Source organism: Haplochromis burtoni, unplaced genomic scaffold, assembly GCF_018398535.1.
Source record: "Haplochromis burtoni strain Fernald_Lab_line unplaced genomic scaffold, NCSU_Asbu1 Contig_389, whole genome shotgun sequence".
Classification (NCBI taxonomy): Eukaryota; Metazoa; Chordata; class Actinopteri; order Cichliformes; family Cichlidae; genus Haplochromis; species Haplochromis burtoni.
The window spans coordinates 46,290-60,963 of record NW_024582750.1 but is presented as its reverse complement, the minus strand read 5'-3'; the positions used below and the strand labels follow the sequence as shown (position 1 = coordinate 60,963).

The window sequence follows — 14,674 nt, the reverse complement described above, 5'->3', positions numbered from 1 at the left end:
TCTGCTGGGGACAGAAAGAAACTAAACAGTTTGATCAAGAAGGCCAGCTCTATGCTGGGATAACCTCTTGATTCAATGGAAACAGTGAGCAACAGGACAACAGTAGCTAAGCTACCATCCTTGTTAGAGAACACCTCCCACCTCATGCAGCACTAAGAAGCTCCTTCAGTGACAGGTTGCTGTACCCAGGAGAGATTTTGGATGCCTTTTTTTCCAGAGTCTACTATGTCTAACAGAAATGAACATGAGGATACACACATGGTCTGTACATATCTCAATGTGCAACACTGTCCACTGCACTATGAAGCATTTAGTTTTTGCTCGACTTCTCTCTCTCTCCCATCAACTGTATTTTGTGTCATATCTGTGTATATACATATGCACAGATATACAGAACCAAACAAAAAACAAAACTCTGCAATACAGTACTACAGTATTGTTTGGGTATAGTATTATTAGGTCATGCTGTATGTATTTATCCCTGCTGTGTTCACTCTGCTACTGTAATAATTAATTTCCTGACTTTGAGACTAATCTCATGTTAATAACACTACAAGTAAACTCAAAGGATTACTTTACAATTAATTAATTAAAATTTAAAATACAAGGACACGTATTTGGTCATGCTTGGATTGCCAAGGAGCTCGATACATGGGCCTTGTATATAATAACACTTCATGAAAACTTTATGCTAGTCTGTTGTAAACACACCAGATCACATTTGCTGTGCCATCTTGACATAGCTTCTATCTAATTCTGTTCCCTTCCTCTGTTCCTCTGCAATCAGTGAAATAGCTCATTTTTGTTAAAGTCAATACCGTCGTCATTGCTGATGTAGGTGGATTCCGTGTGTCCACAACCTCCACTTCCAAGAAGTACCATTCCTGCTGTTCTTTGTCGAGCTGTGCTTTGGTGAAGATATCTCCACTGAGGTTTATGGAGAACAGGTCTTTGTGTGTATTCAGCGAATACGTGACATTGTAAAGGTTGCTTCCTGAGGAGGCAGTGACCGTGCCTACCAAAACCCCTGCTTCCTGGTTCTCAGGCAGGCTGAAGTTATAGGAGGAGCTCAGGAAGGCCACAGTCTCAGTCAGACTGGAAATATGCAGATTCACCACAACACGAGCTGCAGGGAAATTATAGCACAGAATGCTCATGGGTTAAACTCCCACACAGGTGAAGCTAATTTTTTAAATGCATCGAACAGGATCTTCACATGAACAATTAAATTGTTAATTTTTAGAAACTTAACGGTCCATACAAAATTTAGGATTTCTTAGTACATACTGAAATTTCTGTCGATTTTTTTGTGTAATTCTTAGCTGAGTCGAATAATTTTCCATGCTATAGAAATAAAACTGAACTGAACTGAATTGGTTAACATTGTGAAAAGATGCTTTTAAAGTCAAATCATGTTAACTTCCAATAAATCATTATTTATTAATTTATTCCTAATCCTGATCAAACAGTGACTGGAACTGAAGACTAATAAAATATAGCATTATGTCTAAACATGCGTTTTTCAAATATGTCCAGTGTTTGAGTTATTCATAAACATTTTTACACATTTCTACATACTGCAGATGACACCTATGAGAAGATATTAACCAAGGAACCAGTTTACCCTGCCAGGGATAAGCTTATTGTGTCCCCACCCCCAGGGTGGAGGCACAATTAGCTGAGAAGGGAGCTCAAGGAAGAGCGTCTGTTTGCCCCCTTTGCTCATGGAGCCTGGCAGCCTTAGAGGAGTCATGGGCCTGCCCTTCTGTAATTCCACCAATAGCACGAGGCACCATAGGGGTCAGGTGCTATGTGTGTTAGGCAGCAGTCAAGGGTGGTCCAATCCACCCTTGACAGACTACTGGGTCACCTACTTAATGGTTTTAATGGAATCTCCTACCATTACTATGCAGATAACACAGAGTTACACTTTTCTGTCAAGCCCAACAACCTCAACAGCCTTTGATACCACTGCCTTTGTAAATACAGATGTTGCTCTATGGACAATCCTACACTCAGGAATCCTGCTCATGTTGGTCACTTTATTTTCATGTTGGTCACTTTATTTCACTCATACTGTAAACTTTAAAGCTGCTACGTTGGTCACTTTAAACCACTTCAAGGTCACTTGAAATGTCAATTGTAAATTGTAACGTTAGACTGTTATCTCTTCATGTCAACTTCCTTTTTTTCACAGTTTGTTTTTGAAGATGAATTTTCCGCAAAAACACAACTCATGAAAACTGCAAAAAACCCAACTCTAGATTGTTTATGCCTCACATTTTCCCCATGCAGGGCTGTAACATTTCAGTTTTACTTCTTTCCTTTCCTATCAATCTGTTCCCAATACAAAGCAGGAATGCATTTATTTCTAAACTTGGGAAGGTTAAAATGCATGCATACTATGATGTTATGGTTTACAGTTAAATCAAAAAATAAAGCTCAAATAACCGATGATGCCAGGAGCCGTTAGACTGACCTGTGGTGCTCAAAGGGGGCTGGCCGTGGTCTGTGGCCACAGCTGTCAGCACCAGTGCGGTATCTTCTGTTAAATCAGCAAATTTGGAGGTCAAAGTCACATTCCCAGTCTGGGTGTTTAGGTCCAAGTATGGAGAACCTTCTCCAGAGAAACTAAAACAGCAAAAATGAAAAAAATACATTTAATAAATACTCCTGCTACAGCAACATACAACAACACTAAATTATCTTGGAATATGTTTAATCCATGCATTTTAATAGATAAAAAAATTAAATACAAACAAACAAAAAAATATTCACGTACACAATGACTCTTCCGCCTATACAATACTATAGAAAAAAAATACATGCTTCCCTCAGCTGAAAAAAAGAACATGTTGGATCTACTTAATTCAACTGTGGACTTTGGTTGCACACAGATGTTTTGCTGTGGCTATGGATGCTGTGCCCTGCCCACTGGGAGCAGCATGACAGTTAGGGCAGGAGTGCTGGACGTGTGGGCCAAGAATGTCCACTCGTGGAAGCTGCGCAGATGATGTGCACCACCAGCCTTCTGACACCCTCACCCAGCCCAGGAGAAACATATGTATGCCTGTGCTGTGCTCAGTGGTGACACGAAGTCATCAGACACCAACTCTGGGGAAGAAGAAATGGTGGGGCCTTCACGTGAGAGCCCACTGGCTCCGGTGATTTGCTCCACGAAAGATTTCCCACAAGAGCAGTGATGACAGTCTGAGCTCAGCCTTTCAGCAAGTGATAAACGTTGATGTAGCACTGAAATTTCTGTATTTTGTAATGAGTGACAGTTTATATTGAGTGAGTCATGAGACTCATACACAGGAATTTATTTGCCAGGCTATTTTCCATTTACTCCAGAGTTATGATAAAAATCTGGAGTAAATCATTGCCCAATTTTAGTAGCTGGACATCTGAGGGGATGTGCGCCAGTGTTGCGCAGGTTGTCACGGGAGAATTTGTTCCAGGCCCAGGAATGTCAGCAGTAACTTTACAACATTTACAACTCAGACAGTTTTCACTGGGAGATAAATCAAGCAAGCCACACAAATCATATCACCTGAGCCTCCTGAAAGCATAAAGACAGGCTGAATCCATCTCTGGTGAACCTATTTAAGGAAAGAAATAAGTTGGGGCCAGAAGGGGCCAAATTTAGCTTTACCATCCTCACTCCATTGTGACAACCATCTCACACAGGCTCAGAGAGCAGATGTTGCTGCATTGCAACAACGTTTTGGAGATGTGTTTCTCACCTGCCTGGTCTTTCCACTCACATAGAGCAGCATTTTGAAACATGCCCTGGCGTGACGATGCAGCAATGTGAATGTTGGAAAGCAGAAACTGCGAGAAATTGCGTCAAAACCCTGTTCAATAAAATGCAACAGCATTCACTTTGGTGGTGCCAGGTCTTCACTACACAGACAATTAAACCTATACTTAGAGCTGGATCAGGTAACCCTGAACTCTCCCATCGCAGAGTTGCTAGAATGTTGGGAGACTTTTCTATGATGCACTGAGCATTCCTTCTCTCCTCTTTTCACTCACGATGCATTTACATGCTTCTACCTCATGTCATTAACTTTTAACTCCTCTCTCCCATAGTATGTTTTTTTGTCCTTGTCTTCCTATGTAGCAGATGGTTGCACCTCCTTGAATGTGTTCTTTACACCATAACCAGGTGCTTGCTTATCAGGGATTGCCTGATTGTTTGAGTGTTTTTTCTCTAATATTTGTTGAGAAGTAGAATGATATGAGGAAACCAGAATCAAACGGAAAAGTCAGAATCATAAAGATAGGAGTTAGTTTAAAAACAGCCCAAAAATGAATAACACTCGTAGTATTTATAGTTTGTAATGTATTATCGTGTTACAAAAAAACACCCTGAAATTTCCCAAAGCCTTCCAACTTTCAATTTGTTACATAAAGAAGGTGAAATGATTTTGCAGTCACATTCCAAAAGCGTCCTGTCCATCTGAACTGACCTGTAGGTGACGAGAGAATTGTTCCCGGTGTCTCGGTCAGTAGCAGACAGCGTGAGCAAAAGCTTTCCTTCCTCTGCGTCTTTCAGCAGGATGGTGCTGACGTAGTCGCTGGAACTGAAAACGGGGTTGTTGTCGTTCAGGTCAGCTAGGCTCACTCTGATCGAGGTGAAGTTCTGGTGTTCAAAGTCCAAAGTTCAATTACAATAGTAATTGTCAAGTACAATTTAAGAGTGCCTTTCTGATGTGAAAATACTCAACTGGACCAAAAGTAGACCTAATTTTGTAAAATACAAGAACTTTTTTGGAATGTTGGCTGTTTCAGGGTCTGTAAGCATTTTCTGTAGTTACCTCTCTTGGAGGGTTGCCTTTGTCTAAAGCCGTCACAGTCAGGTCATATGTTTCCCTGCTCTCCCGATCCAAAGGACCAATAGCCAGCAATGTCCCATCCTGTAACACAACACATGAAACTGCAACACACATCCAACATAATTATACTATACCTACAACATAACTACAACCAGCCCAAGAGCACTCACATAATAGTGAAACAATCATTTTGCCCCTCTTTAGAACAGATTTTTCCATCCAATCCTAAAATATGCAGCACTGCGAACAATGTCTATACTGTAACTTTTGTTGCTGCTTCCCAATACAGTGCATTGTAGAGCCCACAACTACTGTAATTGATTAATTAATTAAGGCCCTATTATACATTTCTATTGTGAGTATGACTTTCCTTATTTTCTGTCATATACACTAAAATAAAACCAAATAAAAATAAAATAAAGGAAAACTTTTTTAATCAGAGTAGGATATTGATCTGCTCAGTTAAGTAGCAAAGGGGATTGACTGTTTTTTCACTGGGTTTACATTCGGCTTGTATCAGTAGCATGGCAGTGTGAGGTGATTCTTGGACTCTACGGAGGTTGCACAGGTATTACCACTCCTCCAGGATGGCACATCAACATGTGTCATTGACAGAAGGTTTGCTGTGTCTCATAAAGTCTCAGTAATATGGCGGAGATTCCAGGTCACAGGCAGTTACTCTACATAAGTGGAAAGGGCCATAGAAGGTCTTAATCCATCAGCTGGACTAGTATCTGCTCCTTTGTGCAAAGAGGAACAGGATGAGCACTGTCAGTCCTACAAAATTACCTCCTTCAGGCCAGTGCTATGAGTGTCTCTGTGCAAACAATCAGAAGCAGACTTCATTAGGGTGGACTGAGGGCCCAACATCATCTAATGGGCCCTGTACTCACTGCCTGGCACTGTCTGTGGAGCCTGATCAGAATTTGCCATAGAATTGGCAGGTCCACCACTTGCACCCTGCTGAAAGCAAATTCACCCTGAGCCTGAAAAGAAGGGGTATGGAGAAGCATAGATAACGCCATGCTAGCCAACCTGTCTGTGGAGGTGTATCCATGGATATCTGATGTGTTTTAAGTGTTCCTTTATTTGTTTTTCTTTCTTTTTTTAGACGTTTATGTCCTCTTATACTGCATACTAAATAAGGCTCATTTTGTGCCAAAGGTTCAGACTTCAGATTGCGCTAATACAAATGAACAGAATTAATATGTGTGTGGCAATATATAACCATCATGTCAGGTAAAGCAGTCGCTATAATAGACAAAAAGCGGAATTCTGGCATGTTGGAAAATGTTCCCAGCTGTTTTTTCCCTTTTGCCTCACCTCGCTGAATCTAAAGACTGGGTGGGGGGAGATAAGGGAGAGGGTGACCTCTCCATTTAGCCCAAGGTCTGCGTCTGTGGGTGTGATGGTAATAATTTCTCCTGGGCTTTCCACTGAGTAATCGCCTTCAATGATCATCAGTGGGTCAGGAATGCTTGGGAATTGTGGAGAATTGTCATTGTAATCAAGGATTGTGATATTCAGCTGAGCCGTGGAACTCAGACCATCAGTCACCTGATCCACTGCGACAACCTGAATAGAGACACAGAAAACACAGAAAGTTACTGAAACCTCCCCCACAGGATTCTACTAACTTTAGCTCTTAGACACCAAGTTACTTTTTTTAACCAAAAAACATAAAGTTTAGCCCGGGCATATAGTATTCGTTCCCTTTAACTTATTATTATTGTTATTTTTGCTTTTTAACATTGCACAAATTAACTACAGTAAAGTTATATTTTTACACATAAAAAGAAAATGGAAAGAGGACTGAATAATGAAAAAATGAGAAAAATATTGCTGAACTGATTCTGTGCCTCTCGTTCTTCTATTCCCAATGTAATAATTTCAAAAATGGTTCAGTGGCTCACCATTGGGTTATACGTATTTAAGTTTTAAAAACAGAAAATATTTGATGTGTGTATACGTTAATACATGGCAATCTAAGAATGCCATGTATTAATTACATTTTAAACAATAGTGCAAGACAATATAATATCACAATTTTCAGTATCCATACATATGTTGTATATTTACCTGTAACAAATAGCTGTCTTTTGTCTCTCTGTCCAAGGCTACATCTCTTCTCAGTGAGACGACTCCCTGCTTATTGATCTCAAAAGTGTCATTGTTGTAAAGGAAGTAGCCATTGGAGAATCCACCCTAAAAAGTAAGGTAGTTATGTTAAATAAGACGTCTTCATAACCAAAGGTAATTATTAAGAACAAATCAGGTGCATATACTGATATATCAGTACAACTGTGGAAAAACACTTTGGTCTTTTTGCACAGTAGACCAAATAAGAACCAAAACTTATCATAGCTGGACCCGGTCATGTAACTCACCTCATCCTTGTCAGTAACTTCCAGCACCAGGATGGATGCACCACCGGGCAGGTTCTCATAGATGAGTATGTGATTGATTTCCTTACTGAACTCAGGTGGGTTATTATTCACGTCCTTTATCTTCACCACCACTGAGCCATTCCCAATCAAAGAGGGTGTTCCCCCATCAGTGGCCTGAACCTTTAGGGTATACATATTTGCCTCACTGTAGTCCAGAGGCTGGGCCAGTCGCAGGATCCCAGTGGATGACTCCAAATCAAAAACAGCAGGGTCTGATGAAGGGCTTTGCTGGAAAATGCTGTATGTAACTATTCCATTTACACTTTCATCAGGATCTAGAGCTGATAAGGTGAGCAAGCTTGCACCCACTGACTCTGTTTCTAAGATTTCAACCTGATACTCAGCCACTGAGAACTTTGGTGTGTTATCGTTGATGTCAGATACTTGTACCGTCAGAGTGGCTGTGGCTGACCTGGCTGGACGACCCTGATCTTCAGCCACCACCAGCAGGCTGTATTCTGCCTTGGTCTCCCTGTCAAGTGCACCGGCCAAACTGACCATCCCAGACACAGGATCAATAGAAAAGCTCCCTTCTCCTCCTCTCAGTGAATATCTGATCTCCTTGTTGAAGCCACTGTCTTTGTCTGTAGCTGGAACTGCAGTAACATTGAATCCTACCTCTGCATCCTCCAGAACAGATTTGGTGACTGAGCTGGAGGCAAAAACTGGACTGTTGTCATTGATGTCAGTGACTTGGACCTCAACCACGGCGCTGTCACTGGTTGTTCCGTCAGTGATGGTAATTTCTACTGAGTAGTTTTGAGGGCCTTCGTCATGGTCAAGCTTAACCTTGGTGGTGAATTCACCACTGTTGGAGATTTTGAATTTGTCACCTTCTGTTGTAACTAAAAACTCTGGAATAGGAGGAGGTATTGCGAGGAAGTGAACCTGTAAGAAATACAGAATTGACAAAATCCTACTATGACATTTAAAGTTAACTATAGCAACAACAGTGAGTAGCTAAATGTAACTTGGCATTTGACACAAGAACATTTGGATGATAAAAACACTGGTCTGCACACAAATTCACTGGGAAACATACCTTAAGAACTGTAACTCCTGGCTCCTGCTCCTCCTCTATGGTAAAATGGTAAATTTTTTGTAAAAACTGAGGTTTTGAATCACCAGGAGCAAAAATATTCACTTGTGCTGAGGAGGAGTGAGGTATGACGCCACCTAGAGGACAGATGAAGAAGAATATTATGCTACTTTAATGATGGCAGGCATTAAGAGGTCAGCTGGTCTACTTTAAGATTATGTAACAGTAGTTACTTCCATCTTAAAGTTACTCAGGTGACAGAACTGACTGTAAAATGCCTTGTTGAAAGCAATGAAGTTCTGTGAAAAATATGAATTAGTCATGTGAGATTAAAAACCTTGGCACATGCAAGGTAACAATGTTATGATGCTAAAGTGGAGTGATTGCTATGACATTACACTTAGGCATAGCAACTAAGAAAGCAGGCGGTGAAGTTGTGCACATATGCTGCAGTTGTGCTGCATACATGCCAAATAATCACAGTTGTGTAAGTTATGATTTAGTGAATGTCAGAATAAGTGATTCTGAAATTGAATAACCTATTCTGGCAAGCCATGCCCACAACCACAACAACCTCAACAATATTAACAACAACAATAATAAGAATAATAATAAAAAAATCTACCATCTTTTGCTGTTACATAGAGAGGGAACTCCAAAATCTGGTTTTCCTGCAGGGGAATGGTTTTAGCTAGTGTAATTTCTCCGGTGTTTTCATCGATTGTGAAGTATCCTTTACTGTTCCCAAAGTCAATAGAGTATGTAATCTGCCCATTTGCATCGACATCTGGATCTTCTGCCCTAACCTTGGAGTCACATAATACAAATCACAGTTTAAATGTCACGGAAATCAAAAAACAAAACACAAGATGATAACAGCAAAAACAAAAAACAATATCTTTGGATGATATGCATAAAATATGATTTAGTAATGCCATGAGAAAGTGATTATCTTTTTTAGTTGTAAAAAATATTTTTCTGAGTTGGTATGATTGAATGCAATGCAAGCAAAAGAGTAAACTGAAGTGATTAAAAAAAATACACATGCAGGTATATGTCTTATTGAGTAGAACTCACTAACCTGGACCAGCAACAATCCCTCTGTTTGATTTGCAAACACTTTTCCTTCATACACGCCGCTGGTGAATTTAGGAATGTTGTCGTTTTCATCCAGAAGAGTCACAGTAACTTGTGCTGTTGCAACATTGTTGGGTTCATGTTGCTCTCTTGCTTCTACCTTTAAAATTAGTACGAAGAACAAAGTTGAGATGAAAGTTGGGACAAACTTTACTCTTTGAAAAACACAGTTTTTCTCCCACGTTTCAATTATTTTAATCTGTTTAAAACTGAATGGCTCAAAATGAGTTTTCAAGTTTTTTTTTTAAACATGAATTAAGACCCAGTATATACTGACAGTTGTTTTATCTTAAATCTAAATGACCTGAAATGTGATTGTTTCAGTGGTCTCTCGGTCGAGAGCTGTAGAGTTTTTCACTCTGACTGTCCCATCAGAGCTGATAGAGAAAGGAGCAGACTCTGGGATGATCCTCATTGTTCCCACAAACCCTCCCTATGGATGAATATGAAAATGAAGAGAGTGAATGAAAATATACATGCAGTTTTTATATATTATTAACAGCATCAACTGACAGAATATATCTCGAAATCATATGTGTATTGTAACTGTAGACTACCTGGTCGAGATCAGTGACAGAAGCTTTGAACAGAACAGCATCAACAGGCGAGTTTTCCACAAGTGTCACAGAGTAGCTGGGTTCATCAAACTCTGGAGCATTATCATTAATATCCTCTACAGTGACAGACACTACTGTCTCAGTTGTCTTCATACTGTCGTCTGTTTGGGCTGCCTGAAGAGTATTAAAGCAGAGCGATATTTAGATTTAGATAACGAATAGCAGTATTTGTTCATATGAGCCACGTTCCTCACTTTTGTGCAAATTCTATATGTAACACAAGTGAAAATTGTGTGTTAAAAAAAATTGTGTTAAATTTTGGTGAGCCTTCAGCTAAGACTGAACCATTTTGACACAACAGACCTTTTTACTCTTAATGAATGCATAGATTAAAATGTCAGTACCTTGATGCTGATAGAGATCATGCTGCTGTTCATTTCCTCTCTATCGAAGGCAGCAATCACAGACAAAACTCCACTGGAGGGGTCAATGTTGAAGTTTCTTTGATATTTGTCTGGAGAAACTAAACAAACATAAATAATTTAGAGGTTTTCACAGGTTTAATGTCGTATTAGTAAAACAAAAAACTGAACACATTTTTTTAAGCATTTACCAGCACTGATGGTATAAGTCAAAGTCATGTTGATCCCAATATCTCCATCTTGTGCCTTTATTGCCTCTGGTTGAATGGTATGGAATAATCCAAGCTGAAGTACACAACACACACGAGAGTTACATTCTGTATTTCAAAGCTGCCGCAGTGACGTTTCCAGAGCGTTGCTTGCGTTTCACTTTATAACAGCTAGGATGGGCCCCAATTAACTAACAGATTTTGACATGTTTAATTTAAAAAGTGAAGATATGTAAATGAGATCTGATTTGTGATGTTAGTCTAGATGTTTTGAAAATTTAGGGAAAAAGAAGAAAAAAAAAAAGAAGAAAATTCTGGACTTTGGGCTGGTTTTGGCTGAGTTTATCCTCTCAGAAAGCATCTGCATTTCTGAATCTTGTTTATGTTTGTTTCTTTGTCTTTGTATAGTTTTATTTGCATTTACTACTGCACTGTGTTCATCATGTAAACATGGCTATAAAATCAAATCAAATCTGTTTGTAAAAAAAACCCCCATGTCTTGTAGACATGAAATTCAGAAGGAACATAAAACATATTGGAAAAAACAAAATTTCCAGAATTAATATTTAAAGACTGTGATTAAAACACTACGTGTACAGAATTAAGATTTTGAGACTTACTTGGTTCTCTGAAATAAAGGCCTGGTACAGATTGTGGCTGAAATAGGGATTCAAGTTATCAAAGTCCTCTACATTAATCACCACTGAGGCTGTGTCATTCAATCCTCCGTTATCCTGCAGCGAAGGATAGTAAGACTATAATCATATAGATGTTCTTGATTGAAGTAGTTCAGTTTTTATAAATATCAGTTGCTCGAAATAATTTTAACTCACCTTGGCCGTTACAGTAAAGTGGTAGTTTTGGACTGCGTTGTAGTTCAAACGTCTTTTCAACATAAACGCCCCTGAGTCAGTGACTTCAAAGTCTTCTGTGGCTGGTGTCTTATGAAAAAGCAACAAAAGCCCAAAACATCATCACCATGTTGTTATTGTTATTTTTTATAATGACAGATTAAATACAGACACATTACCGACGACCAGTATGAATTACCTTATGTGAAAGCTTAATTATTTATATAATTTTCACTAACATTTGCATTAAAAATGTTTCTTTTTTACATAGAAAAATGCACAAAAAAAGAAACACAAAAATTAGTGAAGAGCTTTATTCTCAGCTAACACTGAAGTGACAAGTAAATAGACCTGCACGTTACTTAAAAAACACATACTCTCACTAGCTTTTCAAGAAATTTTAAATGTGTTTACAATGGAATATGTCACTCTGTTGTTTTGTGAGGTGGCGTCTGCATCCACAGCTGTCACTCGAATAACCTCAGCATTCAGATTAAGTGTCTGAAAGAAGAAAAAGTTAAATCATATACAGCCAGAGAAAAACACATGTTTTGTAGTTCCATCCTATCCTTCTTAATTTTCCTCTTAAGTACAGGTGTGATTCTCACATTTATAGAAATGTATCATGCAACTGGTCTACATTCCATTTTTTAACAGATTTTAGTGGCTAACCTCAGAGACATCTTTGGAGTACAGTTTCTTTTCAAATATCGGCGCGTTGTCATTGAGATCTATGATTTTCAGTGTCCGAGTGTTATTGTACTGTAAAATAAAAAATGAAATAAAATAATTTGACATATTTCATTTGTAATGTATATTTGTAATGCATAAATATTGAAACTGTGCAACCACAGAATATCACCCACCTTAATATTACCATCACACATGACAGAATAATACAGGGTGGTAGGACTCTGTAAGACAGGAACACAGTGGATTACCTTCAAATGAGTCATTTATGTTTAAACTAAACCGAACAGCATAAAAAAGAAAAAAAGATAATGAAATCTAATAAAAACTGCAGCTGATTATAATAAAATGTTGCATAATTGTAGAATTTCTTAAGTGTTGCCCATTGTGTGTGCAGCAGAATTTCACTTGGATGTTTTGATGTGTAAGACTATATGCTGCTGTGGTTATTTAGTGCACTGATTTACATATATTTTTTTTTACATATGTTTTTGGCATTTTATTACAAAAGGCTCCCATTAAGTTTTTAAAGGGTTTAGTATATTGGTCTTCAGCTGCAATGGGAAGATACTGTATTGCAATCAATAGGAGTATGCTTGCAGATCTTTAATTTGGCAGTTACTGAAAATGTTTCCTTTTCTTTTGATGTTTAAAATAAGCTGTATTTATAATACATATGGAATTTCTGGGAAATAGGTTTGCCCAAACTTACAGACATCGGAGCATCTGCATCTAGAGGTTTCTTGGTGCGAACAACTGCAAAGCTGTCCCCAGGTGTGAAACTCAGCTCCAGAAACTCAAGGTGGGGAAGAAAGATATAGTCCACTAACTTCACACTGGTTCCTGGCACGATACCATCTATCCTCTCCACATCCCCTGCAGCATCATGGAGAATTATGAAGAATACAAGATAAACACTAAATGTGTAAGTATGGATAGTTTTCCAGACCAGGAGAAAAAAAACATTGTATTTCTTGTTTCTTTCATGCCATAGTCTTCCTGTCACAATCCTGGGTGTGTGACGCAGTGTGTGTGCTTTCCGGTTAATGTTATATTCTTCAGTATACTTCCTGGTTCTGTTTCCTTGCCTCCCCTGAGGGAGTCTGCCATGTCTCTTGTGAATTTAAGTTCTGTCTCCGTGTTTATTCATCTGTTTCCCAGTCGTGTCTCTCACTTCCTCTGTCCCCTATGTTCACTCAGTCTGTGTCTTATAGCGTGTCTCCTGTTTCCTGTTTTACTTGGACAGTCTCGTGTCCTGTGTTATTGTTTTTTGTTTTGCTTCCTACCTCTCTTATCGTGTTAGATCTGTTCCAGCTGTGTTTCCCTCCTGTTTCTCATCCTATCGTTACCTCCCTAGTTCTCTGGTCCAGTCTTAGTTTTGCAGTTTCTTAGGTTTAGTTCTTTGTTTCTAGTTTTTGCGTTTTTGGTTAATAATACTTGTACTTGTACATGTTTTAATATTTTTGATACAGGAATAAAACTGCCTCCCTCATTTCACTCCTTTTTTGGGTCCTCACCCAGCCTGCCACACAGTGCATCCTTGACACTTGTATTACTACCATCACGCATTTATTCATTTCATACCAGACTAAATGATTGTTGGCACAGGAATATACTATGTTTGATTATTGTGTTATTAAAAAATTATAAAGTAAAGATGAAAGAAGACACTTTACCTGAATATCCTTCATTGACTTCACCTATATTTTTAGAAGGAGTCACCGTTTCACAATTTATGGTTGAAGAACCTTCAGAAACAAAACCAATGAATTAGCACCGAGTGAACAGATTATCGATATTACATAAAAACACTATTTCTAACAGCTGATATGCAGATGTAACTGGGCATGTCCATTTCACTGAGATTTCTTTTCCATTTTGTTTGTTTTGTTTTGCTTTGTTTACATTCTGATACCAGGCTTTTCTTTTATCTGTGGTTCCTTCTGTGCTAAAATGATTTGCCAATATTGTTATTTAACACTTTCTTCTCTCTGATGGTGTTAACTTCTAATCTCTTACAAGGTACCATGCATTGTTTTAAAAGGCACCACCGGTGCTGCTGCAGTAATATTTCAGATATGGACAATGGTTGTATTTTCTTTGCCTGACACCCTCCTGATTTTCAGTTTGGTTTGGCTCCTTGGATTTACTGCACTTACTCTGTCTTCCTTTTGATATGAACACTTTTGGTTGTAGTGATGGAATTTCCGTCTCTTTTTAGAGAACCGGCTCTTTCGGCTCCCAACCGGCTCTTCAGGTTGTTTTGTTGCTTTAATTAATTTATTATTAACAACAATATAAAATTATGCACAAAAGGAATTACTAATGTAAAAAAAACATGTTTTAATTTATATATGTTTATATATAAATATATGCGGTGGCCCCTAGAGACAAAGAACCTCCCAAACACATTTCTAGCATTAACTGAACTTCAAAACAGAGCTACCTAGATCACTTAAATTACACAATTGAAAGCATATG

General features: G+C 38.6%; 1 protein-coding gene across 1 annotated transcript in view; it reads right to left on the bottom strand.

Annotated features, from left to right (window-relative positions):
* LOC102313527 (protocadherin Fat 3) overlaps positions 1–14,674 on the bottom strand; it is a gene marked incomplete at its 3' end in the record, with an annotated part of 23,945 nt that overhangs the window by 3,433 nt on the left and 5,838 nt on the right. The window contains 21 exon segments of the mRNA XM_005944054.3: positions 819–1,126; positions 2,480–2,631; positions 4,476–4,648; positions 4,824–4,922; positions 6,165–6,416; positions 6,921–7,046; positions 7,229–8,176; positions 8,331–8,464; positions 8,953–9,133; positions 9,409–9,564; positions 9,769–9,897; positions 10,022–10,195; positions 10,426–10,544; positions 10,635–10,728; positions 11,273–11,386; positions 11,486–11,593; positions 11,918–12,004; positions 12,176–12,265; positions 12,370–12,417; positions 12,906–13,069; positions 13,870–13,941. Coding sequence (XP_005944116.2) covers positions 819–1,126; positions 2,480–2,631; positions 4,476–4,648; positions 4,824–4,922; positions 6,165–6,416; positions 6,921–7,046; positions 7,229–8,176; positions 8,331–8,464; positions 8,953–9,133; positions 9,409–9,564; positions 9,769–9,897; positions 10,022–10,195; positions 10,426–10,544; positions 10,635–10,728; positions 11,273–11,386; positions 11,486–11,593; positions 11,918–12,004; positions 12,176–12,265; positions 12,370–12,417; positions 12,906–13,069; positions 13,870–13,941 — 3,728 coding nt within the window.